Consider the following 19,763-nt stretch of genomic DNA (forward strand, 5'->3'; position numbering starts at 1 on the left):
GCAGGGAAGTTAGGTTTAAGGAGATAGTTGGTCATGGAGAAAAGAAATCTTTGCATAAGAAACAGAGCAGAATAGTGGTTTATGTGGTCCAAGATAAGAGAGAGTAAAGGTTTTACTGAGGACAAGTTGAGGGAATGGCTAAGCAGATCATTGGCTACCCATTCACAATGACTCTTCAGCTAAAGACTAGACAGTTGGGAATTCGACCTTGTCACTGTAGGTGAAGTAGTTGATGCACTGGCCAGACATGAGTCAATTTTCATGTATTTTTCCATGCAGTCAGTTCATTTGTAACTGTTCAACCACATCATACAAATGAACACCTCTTCAATTTTCCCCTGTTTATTTCTCATTCTCCATCCAGTTTCTCATCTTTTTCTCTGGTTTCTTTCTCAGACACACTCTTTTTCTATACTTGTTTCTCGGTCTTCCTTTCTGTCTGTCTGTCATGGTTTTTTTTGTTTCTCTTGCATGCTCTGTGTCTGCTATCCTCCCTCTACTTAACCTGTCTCTTTTTTCCATTTCTTTCTTTAATCTCTTCTCTGCTGCTGTCATAATTTCCCCCTCTCTCTCTCATTATAGTTTGTTGCTGTCTCTCTGCTACTGTCTATCAAATTCTGTCTCTCTCTTCCTGGAATTGTTCTTTCCTGGCTACTAGAGATAAATGGAGAGAGCTTCCTGTCATCTTGCAGTGTGTTGCCATCTTTGTTTTGGTTCAGCGAAAGGAGTCCTTTACCCACAGGATAGCCAACATCCTGCAATGTCAAAATCTAGAGAGCTCGGCATAGAGGCAAAACACAGCACTAGCCTGAAACACTATCTCTGTTACACTGTAAGCTCATAATATTCCCAGCATGTGAGCAAAGGAATATGGTGAACGTGGTACAGTGTAGGAGGGGAGAGGGAAATGGGAGCCTTGTCATCAATACTTCTGGTACAGAAACAATCTCCAACCCCACCCCCATCTGCCCGCCCCCTCTACCTCAAACCACTTCCCCATTACACATTATCATATGATGTTAGGCTCTGAAGTCATCAGTGCCATTTAAAATAAAAGCAGTGCAGGACCCAAATCATCTAATTCATGGAGTGTCTCCGGAACCTGCTGGTGGTTTTTCTTTGGATGCATGCAGCATGCAAGCTGGATGGTAAGAACACCCTTTACATGTAATTTGCTCTGAAAAGGATACAAAGAGTCTGCACAGGGATATTGATAGCTTGTTAGTGGACAAAAAATTGGCAGATGGAGTATAATGTGGAAAAATGTGAGGCTATCCACTTTGGCTGGAAGAAAAGCAGAATATTATTTAAATGGAGAGAGACTGCAGAATGCTGCCGTACAGAGAGATCTGGATGCTTTTGCACGTGAATCACAACAAGTTAGTATGCATGTACAGCAAGTAATTAGGAAGGTAAATGGAATGCTACCTTTATTGCAAGGGGGATGGAGTATAAAAGTAGGGAATTCTTGCTACAGCTGTGCAGGGTATTGATGAGACTGCACCTAGAGTACTGCGTACGGTTTGGGTTGCCGTAAGGAAGAACATACTTACATTGGAGGCAGTTCAGAGAAGGTTCACGAGGCTGATTCTGGGGTGAAGGGGTTTGTCTTATGATGACAGGTTGAGCAGGTTGTACCTATACTCATTGGAGTTTAAAAGAATGAGAGGTGATCTTATTGAAACCTATAAGATTCCAAGGGGGCCTGACAGGATGGATACTGAAAAGATGTTTCCTCCCATGGGAAATGTAGAACTAGGGTTATTGAACTGGGGAGGGGGGGGTGGGAAACAATTGGGCCACCAGGACTCTGGGCTGCAAAGAGCCAAGACTCCTACTTCTGGTGGTTTTCCAGTGGACTCCATTTGGAAATGTGTGTGCACAGACTTCGGATAAAGAGAGGAAAGAAGCCACTTAATGATGAATAGGAGTCTGTGCATTTGGAATGGAACACTGGAAACCTGTAGCAATCAAAAGAAAAAGGGACAGCACCCTTTCTTGTCCTCTGGATTTTGCAAAGCATTGTTGAAGGGCACTTGTTGCTAGGTGTGCACAGCAAGCTCTCACGAAAATTGATGAAATAAATGAGCAGATAATCTGTTTTAGATGCTAGTTAAAGGCTAAATATTGGCCAAGCCCCTGGAGAGAGCACCCCTGCTCTTCCTTGAATAGTACCACGGATCCTCTACATCCACTTCAGAGGGCAGGTGGGGCTTCGCTTTAACACCTCCTCCAGAAATAAACAATTTAAAGCATCCAAAAACTAAGTACTATCAATCATTTCTATAGGGTTAGTTTGGTGAAATGGCTTCCATTTGTAAATGAGTCAAGAATAGGCTTGCTAGCAAACTTCATGGGAAAAAGGGACAATAGCAGCATGGATATAGAGTTGTCTGAATGACTGGAAAGAGTAGTAGTAAATTATTGTTTATTGTACTGGAGGAAGATACCCCATAGGTCAGTGCTCAGATCACTGCTTTTTACATATATTAATAACTTGGACTTAAGACACAATTTCCAAATCTGCTGATGACACAAGACTTGGAACTATCGTGAACTGTGAGGAGGATAGTGATAGACTTCAAGAACTTACAGGCTGGTGGAATGGGCAAACGTGGTAGATGAAATTTAATGCAAAGAAATGCAATGCGATACATTTTGGTAGGAAGAATGAAGAGAGACAATAAGATACAATTCTGAAGGGGGTGCAAGAACAGAGAGGGCTGGGGGTATATGTGCACCGATAGTTGAAGATATCAGAGCAAATTGAGAAAGCTATTAAAAAGACATACAGGATCCTGTATTTATAAATAGAGGTACAGTGTACAAAAGCAAGGGAGTTATGATGAACCTTCATAAACTGGAGCGTTGTGTACAGTTCTGGGCACGCTTTGGGAAGAATGTGATGGCTTTAGAGAGGATGCGGAAGTTTTACGAGAACGCTTGCAGGGATGAAAAACTTCAGTTATGAGGATAGATTTGAGAAGCTGAGGTTGTTCTCCTTAGAGAAGTTGGAGCGAGGGTTTGATAGTTGTTCAAAATCATGAGGGGTTTGGAAAAATAGAGGGAAACTGTTTCCATTAGTAGAAGGGTCAAGAACCAAAGGACACCGATTTAAAGTGATTGGCAAAAGGTCCAAAGGCAATGAGGAAAAGCTTTTTTACACAGTAAGTGGTTATGATTTGAAATGCACTGCCTAAAAGGGTGAAGTCAGATTCAATTGTAGCTTTTATAAGGGGATTGGATAAACACTTGAAGTGAAAACTTTGCAAGGCTGTGGGGAATTGGCGGGGTGTGGGGTCTCATTAAATTGCTCTTGCAGAGAGCCATCATGAGCTCAATAGGCTGAATGGCCTCCTTCTGTACTGTAACCAGTCTATTATTCTATTCAGAATCACAGAATCACAGTGCAGAAGAGGCCCTTCGGCCCATCGAGTCTGCACCGACATGTGAGAAACACCTGACCTACCTACCTAATCCCATTTACCAGCACTTGCCTCATAGCCTTGAATGTTATGACGTGCCAAGTGCTCATCCAGCACTTGCCTCCACCACCCTCCCAGGCAGTGCATTCCAGGCCGTCACCACCCTCTGGGTAAAAAAGTTTTTCCTCACATCCCCCCTAAACCTCCTGCCCCTAACCTTGAACTTATGCCCCCTTGTATCTGACCCTTCAACTAAGGGGAACAGCTGCTCCCTATCCATCCTGTCCATACCCCTCATAATCCTTTACACCTTGATCAGGTCGCCCCTCAGTCTTCTCTGCTCCAATGAAAACAACCCAAGTCTATCCAACCTCTCTTCATAACTTAAATGTTTCATCCCAGGCAACATCCTGGTGAATCTCCTCTGCAACCCCTCCAGTGCAATCACATCCTTCCTATAATGTGGCGACCAGAACTGCACACAGTACTCCAACTGTGGCCTCACTAAGGTTCTATACAACTCCAACATGACCTCCCTAATTTTGTAATCTATGCCGCGATTGATAAAGGCAGATGTCCCATATGCCTTTTTCACCACCCCACTAACATGCCCCTCCGCCTTCAGAGATCTATGGACACACATGCCAAGGTCCCTTTGTTCCTCAGAATTTCCTAGTGCCATGCCATTCATTGAATACTTCCTTGTCAAATTACTCCTTCCAAAGTGTCTCACCTCACACTTTTCAGGATTAAATTCCATCTGCCACTTATCTGCCCATTTGACCTTCCCATCTATATCTTCCTGTAGCCCAAGACACTCAACCTCACTGTTAACCACCCGGCCAATCTTTGTGTCATCCGCAAACTTATTAATCCTACCCCTCACATAGTCATCTATGTCGTTTATATAAATGACAAATAATTGGGGACCGAGCACAGATCCCTGTGGTATGCCACTGGACACTGGCTTCCAGTCACTAAACCATCCTTCTGTCATCACCCTCTGCCTCCTACAACTAAGCCAATTTTGAATCCACCTTATCAAATTACCCTGTATCCCGTGTGCCTTTGCCTTCTTTATAAGTCTCCCATGTGGGACCTTGTCAAAGGCCTTGCTGAAATCCATATAAACTACATCAACTGCACTACCCTCATCTACACACCTGGTCACCTCCTTAAAAAATTCAATCAACTTTGTTAGGCATGACCTCCCTCTGACAAAGCCATGCTATCTCTGATCAAACCTTGCCTCTCCAAGTGGAGATAGATACTCTCCTTCAGAAATTTCTCCAATCGTTTCCCTACCACTGACGTGAGACTCACAGGCCTGTAGTTCCCTGGCTTATCTCTACAACCCTTCTTAAATAGCAGAACCACATTAGCTGTTCTCCAGTCCTCTGGCACCTCCCACATGGCCAGAGAGGAATTAAAAATTTGGGTCAGAGCCTCTGCGATCTCCTCCCTTGCCTCCCTCAGCAGTCTGGGACACAAATCATCCGGACCTGGAGATTTGTCTGCTTTTAAACCTGCCAACACCTCCAATACCTTGTCACTCCCTGTATCAATTTGCTTAAGAACCTCGCAGTCTCTGTCCCCGAGTTCCATACCTTCATCCTCATTCTCTTGGGTGTATTCATTCAACACTCTAGTGATGTCCTCTGGCTCCACCGATAGATTGCCCCCTTGGTCCCTTATGGGCCCTACTATTTCCCTGGTTATCCTCTTCCCATTGATATACTTATAGAATATCTTGGGATTTTCCCTACTTTTACCTTTCTTATATCCCCTCTTTGCTCTCCTAATTGCTTTATTAAGCTCCACCCTGCACTTTCTGTACTCCATTATTGCCTCTGCTGATTTGCTTCCCTTGTACGTGATAAAAGCTTCTCTTTTCCTTCTCATCCTAACCTGAACATCTCTGGTCATCCATGGTTCTCTGGGCTTGTTACTCCTTCCTATCACCCTAGAGGGAACATGTTGAGCCTGTACCCTCCCCATTTCCTTTTTGAACACCCCCCAGTGTTCCTCTGTAGATTTCCCCACAAGTAACTGTTCCCAGTCTACCTTGGCCAGATCCTGCCTTATTTTACTAAAATCCACTCTCCCCCAATCCAAAACATTTTTTTTGCAACTTGTTGATTTCTTTGTCCACAACACTTAAACTGTACCATGTTGTGGTCGTTATCACTAAAATGTTCGCCCACCACCACCTCAGCCACCTGTCCGGCTTCATTCCCCAGAATTAGGTCCAGCACTGCGCCGTCCCTTCTGTAAGAACAAGGGAACATAACTATAAGATAGCCACCAATAGATCAAATAAAGGATTTAGGAAGAATTCTTTTACATAGAGTGGTGAGAATATGGAACTCGCTGCTACATGGCATTGTTGAAGCAGAGCGTATAGATATGTTTAAAGGGAAACTTAATGCCTACAAAATGGAGAAGGAATTAGGGGAATATGGGTGCAAGTGGGAAGAGGTCATTCGAGTCAGAGGGAGGCTGATGTGGATTGTAAACGTAGGCAGAGACCTGTGCTGTAGATTCAATGCTATTTCACAGACTGAGGCAGTCAATGGAGAAAGGCTGAGACTGCTAATATTGAAATTGATCCCACGAGACCAGTGGGAGGCAATAATGGTGAGTGTCACAAGATGTAGGAGACTTTTCAGGTACCACACTGAACAAACCTACTATATAATTTTCAATGTGAAGTGTACAGTAAGAGAGAAATTTGTGATGTTATTGCATGAGTGTTTGATGTGTCCATTATCAAATTCTACTCCCCGCTGATTAATGGGTCAAATTAACTCTACTTCAACAAGCCAACTTATGAACAGAATCTAAAATAAAGATTTGCTATTATACTCGAGATTTCAAGACATCTCAGAGCACATTGCAGACAATGAAGTGCTTTTTGAAGTGTTCTCACAGCTTTAATGTAGGGAAACACAGTAGCCCCTTGAATGAATGAGGAGGTTTAGGAAATGGGCTATTGTCCAGTGTGACACCAGAAGAACTGATGAGTTGCTGTTTTCCATGGAACTGCAGTCACCGGGGAAGGGGAGAAAAGAAACCAAGAAGCAAAGATCGTAATCTGTAAAATTACTGTTTCCGTGGTGAACAATAAATTACGTAATAGATGATGATAACATTCCATTAACCCTTGCTTTTGCTAAATTAATTTTCACTAACCTCCCTCCTCATGCACTGTCAGAGAATTTCAGAAATGCTTCAAGTTTGGATGCTCTAATCAGTAAGAGATAAACCACGATGAAAGACTTCACCACGCTGAGAGGTCCTCTTCACACACTGAACCAGCAGCAGTTGTGCCGTTGTTTTAAGTGTTGCTAATTGGCATGAGTGGATGATATTTGTAACCACTTGTTAGAGGGGTCGCAATTACTGTTGAGTTAGTGAGCTTGATGGGGCCCAATAAAGCCTGCTACTCACCAAAGCCTCCACTCCTGCGAGAGGCTGGGCAGTGAACATTTGAAGGTTATTTAACTGTATGAGGCAGGACATTACAGCAGCACAGCATTCACACATACCTAGCTTCCAGCTGGAGTTAGAGGAAGATGGCAAGGGTAAAACTCTGCCTTCTGAGTCAGGAGGTTGTGAGTTCAAGTACAATTCCTCAGAACAAAATCTAGACTGACACTCTACTGCACTAGGCACTTATAGGACTACTGGAGGCCAGAAATCTGCTGAGTCTGAGTCAGATGATGAACCTCTGGACTTGGTCATACCTGGAACTACAAAGGCAAGCTCGGGAACATCAGGAAGGGAGGTCCCTACACTTCTCAGATTGCAAGGCATGATGGAGGAGTCCATCTGCCTTCAAGCTGAGGTGACAGCGGCGGCATTGCAATGCACCGAGGTCAACACTGGTAGGATGGCAGCCGCCATGGAGACCTTGGTCCAGGACATCTGTCCTGCACTGTTGCACGGGCTCAATTTCATCGCTGATGCCACAGTTGGCATCCAACAGTGTTGACATAAGAGGGGTGCAGGGCTGCTTGATCCCACTCCAGCTTCCCCTTCTCCTCAAGGAGTCAGCCAGGGGCCCTCAAGCACCCATAGGAAGGACAATCAGCAAGTGCACACCTCGGGGCCATCCACCCAGGTGACTCCAGGAGTGTCCAGCCCATCCAAATCCCATCTTCCTGTGACCCCAGCAGCTCCAGCTCCACAGGCCGAGGAGGGTGCCACTGGCACATAGCAGGACCCCGAAAGCAGGCCGAGGTCCTCCAGGTCTCCTCGAATGACCTGCACAAGATAAAGGCAGGTGTCTCAGTCCAGGACCTCTTCCCTGTGCAGTGTGTAACCTTCAGACCAAAGTGATGGTCTGACTTCACACTCACTGCACACATTAGTGGTGCCTGCACCTCGATGGTGCTTGTCATTGCTGCCAGAATGTCATGGGCAAGTGTCACAGAGTTCTGCCATTCTCCCTGTGAGCTCTCAGCACCTTTGAGGTGGGGCTGGCCCCCATTTCTTCAGTATCTGTGACTGGTGACACTATGCTCCTGAAGGGGTCAGGTGCATTTAAAGTTTCACGGCTATGTCTCTATGATATGACCCTGATCACTGAGTGCAAGTGAGCTGCCCTCAGCCAAACAGGAGTCAGACATTCACAGGGACTACGTGAAGACCTGTGGAGTGCCCTCACTGCATGTCGTCAACATCCTCCTGTAATCAAGCAACTATTAGGGCCTCCGCTGCGTTTCCATGACAGGAGCATTATCACAGAGGGTATGTGTGCTGCCATTAGCCAGACTGCAGTCAAACATTCATAGATGCAATGTGCAGATCTATGGTGTCTCCTCACTGCCTTTCATTATCATCCTCCACAAAGCCAGCAGCTATGAGGGCCTCCCGAGTGCGCCTGCCTCATCTGGCCAGAGCAATGGCCTCATCACTGGCAACCTTGCTTCAAGGACCTCCTTACCCTCAGCCCCGTCAACATCCTCCTCATCAGAGGTGTGCAGCTCTTCCATCTCCTCCTCAGCCAGCTCCTCTCCCCATTGCAGCACCAGGTTGTAAAGGGTGCAGCAGGCGACAACAATGCAAGTCACCCTCTGTGGACTGTATTGCAGGGCTCCAGCAGACTGGTCCAGGCACCGGAACCTCATTGTCAACATCCCAGTGGTTTGCTCCAACAAGGTGCGAATTGCAGCACGAGTCTCATTGTGCCTTCTCTCTGCTGCAGTCTGAGGCTGCTGCACCGGTGTCATCAGCCACGTCCTCTGCGGTAGCTCTTGTCCCCGAGGAGCCATCCCTGCAGCCTCTGTGGACCCTGGAAGATGTCAGGGATCTGAGAGCTGCTAAGGATGTCAGAGTCGTGGACACTCCCTGGGAACCGTGCGCAGATCTGCAGTATGTGTTTGTGGTGGTTGCACATTAGCTGAACATTCAGTGAGTGGAAGCCCTTGCAGTTGACATAGTTGACTGCTTGTTGCCACAGAGATCTGAGCTCCGCATGAGTGCAGTCAATGGAACCCTGCACCTGTGAAAAACCTGAGATCTGGGCAAATCCCAGCACTCTTGCATCCTGGTTTCCCTGATCCCAGGCGAAATGCACAAAGCTGTGTGCCTTTGCGAAGATGGCATTCGTGACCTCCTGGATGCATTTGTGGGTGGAGGCTTGCAATATCCCACAGACATCACCTGTGGAGGCCTGAAAGGAGACACTGGCATAAAGATTGAGCGCCGCGGTCACTTTCTTAGCCACTAGTGGATACCCGCCATGTCCCTGTGGCGCCAAATCCTGCAGCAAGTGGTAGATGTGACTGACCAGTCCCCTGGACATGCACAGTCTTCGGCGACATTGGTCCTCAGTCATCTGCAGGAATGAAAGGTGGCGTCTATAGACCCTGGGTCTAGCTAGGTGCTGACCAGTGACAACTCACTGTGGCTCTACAGCAGCGAGTGCAGGAGATCCAGCAGCTCCTTTCTCCCAAGGCTGCTGCTCCTCCCTCTCCCTAGCCAGGCACCGTCGTTCTCTTCTCCTTCGTCTCTGCTCTCTGTAAGTCAGGAGGCATACAGCTACGTTGCCAGGCTCCATACTCTTGATATACTCCACCTGCAGGATGAAAGGGGGAGACAAGTGGGTTAGCTTGGGTGTTCTAAGAACCTCTCATGCTTAAGTCTGAAGGCCCCTTAACACATTCCAGAGAGTACTGACCACCACTTGGATGGCCAGAGTTTAGTGCACTGTATGGCTGCTCAAAACCTCACCCACCTCCGCCCCACTCCACCTGACTGATTGGCGCAGCTTTGCCCATTGGATTGCATGCTGTGCTCTCAGCTCAAGCATTTTCCTAACCCGCCTGCAAGGGTTAGGAGAATGCCGTTAGAACACTGCCTCTGTTAACTTGAACTATGAGGGGGACTGGTCAAAACCTGAATGATGACATTGCAAGGGGCTGTGAGGGCCTCCACCAGTGACTGCTCCAGGCCAGCTTTCGCAAGGAGATTGTACATGTCCAGTCATCCAATTGCTCTGCAGTCCACTAAAACGTTCATCAGTTTGCAGTCTGTGCCTGAGGAAGGAAGAGCTCTAAAACACTTGGTGACACTTCTGGCCTCTGCATTGCTCGAGTGTGCAGATAAGCTAGAGACTGAGGAAGGAGACCATGATGTTATTTTTTAAGGTAGATTTTCAGCTTGCCACCCAAAGTTGAGGATTGGCCACTCATTATAGAAAGCACCTGATTATGATTTCCAGATTATAAATGAAAATCAGACAGTTTCTCTAATGGGTGGTTGATACGCGATGCCAGTTTTGCAGCCATGGTGGTAAATTGATAATCTATCCCAAGGCCTGCCCATCTCGAAGTATCTGTCCCCTTCTCCCTCTGTGTATTATACTTCCTGAAGCTGATATATTGAGGGCAATTTTAATCTAGCCCACCCCACAGGAAACTGACAGGATCAGATCAGCTTCTGGTTCCACATACAGACTTTAGTTTTCAATGATGAAAACTAAAACTGGGTCAGGTGTGAAACGGCATAAATTTGGGCAACGCATCTGTCAGGTGGGCAAAAAATTGGGTGCAAAATCAACCATGAATATTTGATTATATTGGACACAACAAATTGAACATGATTGATTATAATGGATTTAACATATTGAACAGGAGTAATTGATTATAATAGATTTAACACATTGAACAGGAGTGATTGTTTTTAATGGCTATAATACATTGAACTGGAGTGAGTGATTATAATAAATATAAAACATTGACAGGAGTGATTGATTTTAATGACTATAATACATTGAACTGGAGTGAGTGATTATAATAAATATGAAACACTGAAAGGAGTGATTGATTTTAATGGCTATAATACATTGAACTGGAGTGAGTGATTATAATAAATATGAAACACTGACAGGAGTGATTGACTTTAATGGCTATAATACATTGAGCTGGAGTGAGTGATTATAATAAATATGAAACATTGAACTGGAGTGATTGATTTTAATGGCTATAACACATTGAACTGGAGTGAGTGATTATAATAAATATAAAAGATTCAACAGGAGTGATTTTTTTTAATGGCTATAACACATTGAACTGGAGTGAGTGATTATAATAAATATGAAACATTGAACAGGAGTGATTGTTTTTAATGGCTATAACACATTGAACTGGAGTGAGTGATTATAATAAATATGAAACATTGAACAGGAGTGATTGTTTTTAATGGCTATAACACATTGAACTGGAGTGAGTGATTATAATAAATATAAAAGATTCAACAGGAGTGATTTTTTTAATGGATATAACACATTGAACAGGAATAACTGATTATAATAGATATAACACACTGAACAGGAGTGATTGATTTTCCTTTCTCTCTTTCTTTATAGCTCGACTAAAAATTTCCCAGCCGGCGTTGCTGGAGGTGGAAAGCACTGGTGAGGCCACCCTGGAATGTGCCCACAACTACAATGAAAACACAGAGCTAAAGTTAACAATTCTCAAAGGGAGAGGTGAAAATGTGACCTGCATCGGGACAACAAATTCATCCGTATACTCTGTCAATTCTACAGGACTTCTTCAATGCCGGATTACCCGGAAACGGCACATTGTCTCTGTCACCTTATGTGGATTGAACTCATCATTAATTGACAACTATTTCTGCAAGATCGAGAAATTGTACCCACCCCCCTATGAAGGGGTACAAGGGAACGGGACCATCATCTACACCAGAAGTGAGAAATGTGAGGCCATTTTTGGATTTATACAACTCTTCGGTTAATTTGTGTACTCATTAATATGTTTGCACTGGGAATGGAACACTTTTCAGGCACCTTGGGTTAAAATCAAACACTACAAGGGCAGGTACAGCATGGTTTAGATATGGAATAAAATTACCTCTACACTGTCACATCAAATATTCCTAGGCCAGGTACAGCACGGGTTAAATACAGAATAAAGCTCTCTCTACACCATCCCATCAAACTCAAACATTCCCAGACAAGGTACAGCACCGGTTAGATACAGAATAAAGCTTCCTTTGTACTGCTCCAGCAAAGTGCCTCAGGCCCAATATCAAAAGAGAGTCCTCAATGTTTGTATGATATTTGGCCCTTCCCCATGTTAGTCATCTGGTGGCCTTTCTGGTTCAAACTGCCAAATTACTGCTGAATTATGGGATGTTATGGTCAAATCCATTAAAAGCAGGATTAAGAGATTGTGATTTCATATTTTTACACAGCCAATCTGTTTCAAATGTGAAGTGACAGTGAAAATCACAGATCTTAGTACTATGTGACTGTAAGAACAGTGGTTTATTAGTTCCTTAATAAACTTACTGGGGGAAATTAATCGAGTTGCACCAGATAAATTTTTAACCCACTTTATCCCCTCTTCAAAGAACTGTTTGGAGAGTTGCTGCCTTTCTTCTAGGGAAGGACTTCATTTATGAATTTGTCTCACTCACTATTTTACATAAATCAATTCAAATTATAGGAAACAATTTAGGACAGATACACAGAATACAATACGCAGTTATCACACTAGGTACGTCTTCTCATGGTGATCAAACACAATCCTCCATTTACTCTCACTGAGCACATGCCCTGGTCTCTTTCTGGTTTCCAAGTTACATTTTGGAACACAGGAACCGGAGGAGATCATTCAGCCTATTGAAACTGCTCAGCCAGCTGTGGATCAATGGGGAGCACTCTTGCCTTTGAATCAGAATGTTTGTGGATTTGAGTCCCACTCCAGAGACTGATGCATAGAAATTCTAGGCTAACACTCTAGTGCAGTCCTGAGGGAATGTTGCACTGTTGGAGATACTGCCTTTTGGTTGAGACATGAAACTGAGGGCCCATTTACTCTCTCAAGGGATGTAAAGGGTCCCATGGCACTATATTGTAGAAGACACCTTGGGTGTCCTGGCCAATATTTATCTCTCGATCAACATCCCTAAAACAGATTATCTGGTCATTATCATGCTGTTGGTTGTGGAATCTTGCTGTGTGCAAATTGGCTGCCATGTTTCCTACATCACAGCAGCGGTTACACAACATAAGTACTTCATTTTGGACTGTCCTGCGGATGTGAAAGGTGCTGTATAAATGCAAGTCTGTCTTTCTTTACCCATTCAGTTAGATCATGGTTGATATGTACTCATTTCCATTTGCCTGCCTTTGTCCCATATCCCTAAACAACCCTACCCAACAAAAAAATCTATCAATCTCACACTTCAAAATATAATTTTACCAACATCCACAGCTCATTGGGGGGGGGGTGTGGACCCTTCATTTTCTTCACCCTTCATCTGAAAAATTGCTTCCTCAACTCACTCCTGAATGGCCTACTACTAGTTCCAAAATCTTTCCTCTTTTTTCTGGATTCTCCCAGCAGAGGAAATGGCTTCTCCATATCTACCCTACAAAACACTTTGATTAGTTCCATAGGGATGCCACAAACACCATTTTGAAGACATCTTTGGACATTTTTGGGGGACCTGACCTAAGTTTTATAGAAAGTAACAGTAAGAATCAAAGGCCACTTTTTTTTTAATATTGACATACATGAGGTAACAGAGAATCTCAATATCCAACATGAGGTAACAGAGAATCTCAATATCCAATGTGCTTTCCATCCATATATTTGTGTTTCAGGTTCCCAATTTTTATTGCTCCTGAGCGTGGAAATTCTAGGTAGCGTGACTCTGTTCTGCGTGATCTACAGCATTGTACTGACATTGATGAACTGCAGAGCTAAAGTAAGTACCACAGAGAACATCAGTAGCATCACAAATAGAAATACGGACAAGGGAAGCCTTCAGCACATTCTTCCATAGGAACCTACACATTGCAGCATCTAACTACCCCTCAAATGACTCCAGAGCTTTTTTCTACTGGATCCTGTTTGCTTTTGGTATTTGGCAAAGAGTTTCCCAAAGGCACTCCCAAACATGTCATTTACTAGCTTTTCCCCTTTGTCTTGAAACAGTTCTTCACATTAACCTTTTCTAATCCACTTAGAGTCCTGTTCACCTCCCTGATAGGTCCCTTGTAGATGGCTGATTGTGGGCTTCTATTCCACTTGCTGCCTGCTCCCCATATCATTTGATTCATTGTGGGATCAAAAATCTGTCTATCTCAGCCTTAAATGTATTCAATGATGGAGCATCCACAACTCTCTGGGATAGAGAATTCCAAAGATTCACAACCCTTTGAGTGAAGAAATTTCTCCTCACCTTAGCCCTGGTTGATTTGTCCCTTATACTGTATCCCCAAGTAAATTTCCCCAGTAAGGGGAAACTGCCTCTCAGCATCTATCCTATCAAGCCCCTTCATAATGTTTCAATGAGATCAACTCTCATTCTTTCAAACTCCAGAGAATGCAGACCCAGTTTACTCAGCCTCTCATCAAAGGTAACCCTCTCATCCCAGGGACCGATCTAGTGAACCTTTGCTTTACTGCCTCCAATGCAGGTATATCCTTCTTTAAATATGCAGACCAAAACTAGACAGAGTTTTCCAGGTGTGGTCTCACCAAAGCCCTGCACAATTGTAGCAAGACTTCCTTATTCTTTACTCCAATCACCTTGCAATAAAGACCAACATGCCATTTGCTTTCCTAATCGCTTGCTGTTCTTGGATGCAAATTTTTTATGTTCCTTGAACGAGTACACCCAAGTCTCTCTGAACAACAACATTTACAAGTTTCACACCCTTTAAAACATATACTGCTTTTCTGACCAAAGTGAATAACTTCACAATCCCAACAGTATACTCCATCTGCCACCTTCCTGCCCACTCATAACCTGTCTATAGCTCTTTGCAGCCTCTTTGTGTCCTCCCCCTATCTTACTTTCCACCTAGATAAAGAAAAAATACAGCTGGAAATCTGAAATAAAAACAGAAAATGTTGGAAAAGCTCAGCAGGCCTGACAGCATCTGTGGAGAGCGAAACAGAGTTAAAGTTTTGAGTCCGTATGTATTCCTTGACCAAGTACACCTTAGTCTCTCTGAACAACATTTACTCAAAACGTTAACTCAATTTGTCTCTCCACAGATGTGTCAGACCTGCTGAATTTTTCCAGCATTTTCTGTTTTTATCACCTTCCCATCTAGCTAGCTTTGTACCATCAGTAAGCTTAGATACATTACTCTCTTGTCTCTTCATCTTACTCTTGTTAGATTGTAAATAGCTGAGGCCCTAGCACTGATCCTTGCTGCACTGTACTAATCGCACATGCCAACTTGAAGAAGCCCCACTCTCTGCTTTCCATTCATTAACCAATCCTCTATCCATGCTATAATAAACAAAAATTGTTGGGAAAACTCAGCAGGTCTGGCAGCATCTGTGGAGAGAGAAACAGAGTTAACGCTTCAAGTCTGTATAACTCTTCTTCAGTCTTATGTCTGCGGAGGACCATGTCATAGGAGTTTGGGTGGCAGAAAGGACCAATGGTCCCCTTTATCCTCCCACTGGCCCTTCCCTTGGTGGTTGTGCTTCTTCCACAAATGAGTTTGCAGGACGGAGTGGGAGTACAAAAAAAAACAGCGAAAGTGTGTTGGCGATTGGTTTCTAAATCATAGCATCATCAGGCCCAGAAAGAAGGGAGTTGGCGAGTGGTGACTGACAGCCTTAGCTCGCCCAAATTCCGACAGCAATGATTTTAAGATTGCTTGCATGTACATCTTAAACATTCTCTAATCCAAACTAGTGTCTGGCCAGGGAAGGACAATGTCTAGTACTTATCAGTAAGAGTGAGAAGGAAATTACAGAGGTTTGATGGTCACCATGAGGAAGCCAGTGGGTCCAGGGAAGGTCCCACTGGATTGGAAACAAGCCAGCCTTTGGTGCCTGTTTTCACAAAAAAAGAAAATGAAACAAACTCTGGTAACTACAATCAAATTGTCCAACATCAGCAACTGGCAAAATAACATAATCCTTCATCATGTTTTTTTTACAGAAGTTGGTAAAGAAAGAAGAAGAGAACTCTGTGTATGAGCGGATGGCTCCCAGCACTGGCGGAGAGCAGAGCAGGAGAAACACTGAGTCAGCTGCCGCTCTGTGCAAATACTGAAAAAATTGTTAAACTGATCGAGCACGGAAGTCTCATTGCAATGGTTTCAATGCTTCTGTATTTTTCTAAAGCAGAGTTGATGTGGTGTTAATCTTCGGAGAAAGGCTGCAGTAAATAGGTTGCAGCTGTACTATTTTTATTCTCAAACCTGCCAATCTTGACAGCCGAGTTATCTTTGAATCAGTGCGGTGCCTCCTGCTAGATGCATTAGAGGCAAACTGCCATGAAGAGCCAAAAGAAGAGGATCAATTACACCAGGGTTAGGGTTGGATTACTGGACCTCCCTCGATCTGACCATAAGGCAGCTATACAAAGGATACACTAGCCTTGTGGTTCTGGTACTAGATCCACAACACAAAAGTTGTGCATTCAAATCACACCATGTCAAATTATGAAATGAAATACAACAGCAAAATAGCCACGAAAGAGCATGAACTGTTGTAACAACCCAATCAAATCAGGACCCCCCTCTACACAGTTTGCCAGCCAGAGGGTGCATTGCTAATGCCACCCCTTCCTCATCTGGGTCTACACAATATTCCAGTGCCCACTAGGTGGTTGACTCTTTCTATGATCTGAGGCCTTCAGGGATTAATTGAGGCCAAATTGAAGGGGAATGGAAATAACAATTAACCCTCCCCCACCCACCCCGTGCGAGAAGCAGCTTCCCCTCTTATTTCATGTTTTCCATTAGTGTTGCTGTTCACTTATGAGCAAAGCTGGCCAGCAGGAAAACAGTTCAAACTGAAACAGTGGAGGTCCATCCCTGCATGAACAGTGATTGCTATTAGCTTATGAGGCACAAATGCTACTTAGAGGGGAGGAGGATTCAGAATCACAGAAATGTTACAATGTGGAAGGAGGCCATTTGGCCCATCGTGACTGCATCAACTCTCCAAATGAGCAATTCACTTCTGCCCATAACCCTGCACATTCTTCCTCTTCAAATAACAGTCTAACTCTCTTCTGAGTGTTTTTTAAAAACTTTTTTTCACACTCTCACACCTGGTATCCATTGATGGCCCCAGTGTTGCCCAGCTGCTCAAGATTGCTGTACAAAGTGCTGTATAGTGCTCTGATGCACAACTTTAAAAGTTAACCACCCAATCCCCCACCCACCCCCCTTCCCTGTGTGTTCGTTCTGAGGACAGCTTTGCAATTGAAGAGTTTTATAAGTTTTTGGATTTGTTCTAGAAAGTTGTCTCTTTTTTTAAAGTTGTTTTGAATAAAATGATCTAATTTGCTGTGTGGGGTTTCTGTGTATTATTGCCCTGGAACATCTGGGATTTGGTAAATGTCACCCAGACCTATTGATCTCACTTGCAAGAAATTAATAATTTCATTTTCTGAACCTTTGAGATTAAATCTTAGTGCAAGCGGAGTCAGGTTAATAGCAGACACATGGTGGGTGTTTTGTTGTCTGGTTTTGCATTATAAAAATGAAGTTTTCAATAAACTACTCAGCCCTGAGTCATTGTGAAAGTTTTCTGGCATCTGTTGCAGATGCTAACATGGAAGTTGAAGTAACAGCCAGTAATAACACCAACTCCTCTGATGGCAGAATTTATGCTGCTATAAGGAACCTGAATTCTCATTACTGAGTGATGTGGTGTATTAGATACTGGCCTCTGGACTCAATCCCAGCTCATGGATGGGGTTTGTACGCCAGTCTAGAAAACAAGTACAAGCTGAGCCAAAGCATCAAAAAGAAAACAGGTGGCATATCAACTGACTATCAGGACTGCAGCTTTTGAGAATAGATTTTCTGAGAATTTGTGGCTGACAGGAATCTTAAATAGTGGCAATTGGTGAATTGGGTACAAAGGACATAGGCGGGAATTTCCCATCATGCTCTAAGTGTGGTGGCAGGTGGGACAAGCAGCATTCCCACCGGGTGCAATTGGGGGGTTTTCCCACCATATTGTCCACTTCCCGCTTCATTAATTATGCAACAACAGGACATACGTCAGACTGCAGGTGGCTGGCCTCTGATTCACCTGCCCCCGTGACCTCAGCAGTTCTGTGCTTTGGGTGCCACATTTAAACTGCGCCCGCACATAGCCTTCTCAATGTCTCCAGGCCAGGATAGCCCCAGGGAAAGCATGGTTCTGAAAGGCGCGAAGACTCCTGCTCCCAAATTTAGTAACCCTCCACTGGGCCACCTGCTGGGGGTTGTCAAGGCCTGCCGGGGTGTCCTCACCCCTAGCAGTGATGAGAGGAGGTCACCAATGCCCCCATTCCAGCCTGGGAGGCGGTGCCTTCGACAGTCAGCACAAACACAATGCAGAAAAGGTCTGCAATCCAGTTCAGGAAGAGGATGAATGATTTCATCCGTTCCAGCAGGATAAGACCACCATCTCATCACTCTCAACTCACACATTCACAAGCCCATCAGGCGTTTGCAGGATGACACGCAACAAGAAACTCACACACTGCCAACTCAAGGGATTTCACCACTCACTCTCAAACACACCTTCACATCTCTATCTGAGCTCATATCCTCCACAGTTTACGTCCTCATCCTGTGCACTGCTCCACTCACCAACCACACAAGGCAAGTATACTTATTATCTGTTTGGCATGTGTTCTGCTCACACTCTTTCTGTTTGTCTTTATGCAGGTCAAGCTGACACACAACAGGAGGGAGAGTTCCCAAACCAGGGGTGGAATGGCCAAAATTAAGGCCCTCACTCCATATGAGGAGCGTGCCATCTCGCTGGCCAGAGAGGACAGAGGCCGTGTATGTGGCCACGGTGAAATCGGCAATGCACAGCCAAATGAGGCCCCTGCACCAGCTCATCCCTCAGACAACCAAACTGTGAGTCCATTGTGCTATCTTCCACTCGCTTGGGCATCAACCAGCCAGGCCCTCATATCCAGCCCTGACAACACCTCAGATGAGGAACCAGAGGAAAGCATCGTCAAAGACCCGTCACAGCGCTCACCCACACCCTCCACCAACGCAGAGACACACACTTCAGTGGGACCTAGCTCTAGAGTAGCCTCGGGGTCACAATCTGGTGAGCACTGTCTGATCCATAGCAGGCGGAGGCAGGGACTTCCCAGGTTTCTGGCATTCGGAGGATTTCTGGAGGCCAGGATTCTGCTGAGCCTGAGTCCGATGACGAGCCTCCAGACTTGGTCCTAACTCGGCTGGTGGAGCTTCAGCGAAAATCAGGGGAACATCAGGAAGGGTTGTCAGCTGTTCTCCACCGATTGCAACGGATGATGGAGGAGCCCGTCTGCATTCAGTCTGAGGTGATAGCACTGGAATGCCAATGCACCAAGGTCAACACTGGTAGGATGGCAGCCGCCATGAGACTTTGGTCCAGGACATCAGTCCTGCACTGCACCAGGAGTTGCACTTCCTCGGTGTAGGCACTGGTGGCATCCATCAGTGGCAACTGAGAAGGAGGCGGGACAACCTGATCTCACTCCAGTGCCCCTTCTCCTCAAGGTGTCAGCCAGGGGCCCTTGGGCGCTCATAGGGAAGGGACCCGTAATTGGATACCCCAGGGCCATCCACCCAGGTGACTCCTGGAGTGTGCAGCTGATCCGAATCCCCTCTTCCTGTGACCCCATCACCTCCAGCTCCACAGGCTGAGGAGGGTGCACCTGCTCCACAGCAGGACACCCAAAGCAGGCCGGGGGCCCTCCAGAGGACACCCACCGAAGTCATTACAGACAACAGGGTATAGCAGTCTGCTGGCTGCCTCCACCTCTGCTGTAGATGTTGAGGATGCACCAAGACATAGCGGTACAGTTAGGAAAATTATG

At 45.0% G+C, this 19,763-nt stretch overlaps 1 protein-coding gene across 1 annotated transcript; it reads left to right on the top strand.

Moving 5' to 3' along the window:
* Positions 1–1,039: 1,039 nt before the first annotated feature.
* LOC144686257 (cytotoxic T-lymphocyte protein 4-like) lies at positions 1,040–17,230 on the top strand. Its single transcript, XM_078551349.1, has 4 exons — positions 1,040–1,148; positions 11,299–11,652; positions 13,567–13,670; positions 15,873–17,230. Exons 1-4 carry the CDS (start codon positions 1,085–1,087, stop codon positions 15,984–15,986), a joined length of 636 nt encoding a protein of 211 aa, XP_078407475.1. The 5' UTR covers positions 1,040–1,084; the 3' UTR covers positions 15,987–17,230.
* The last annotated feature ends 2,533 nt before the right edge of the window (positions 17,231–19,763 follow it).

The sequence above is a fragment of the Cetorhinus maximus genome, chromosome 11, assembly GCF_964194155.1.
Source record: "Cetorhinus maximus chromosome 11, sCetMax3.hap1.1, whole genome shotgun sequence".
In the NCBI taxonomy this organism is placed as follows: domain Eukaryota; kingdom Metazoa; phylum Chordata; class Chondrichthyes; order Lamniformes; family Cetorhinidae; genus Cetorhinus; species Cetorhinus maximus.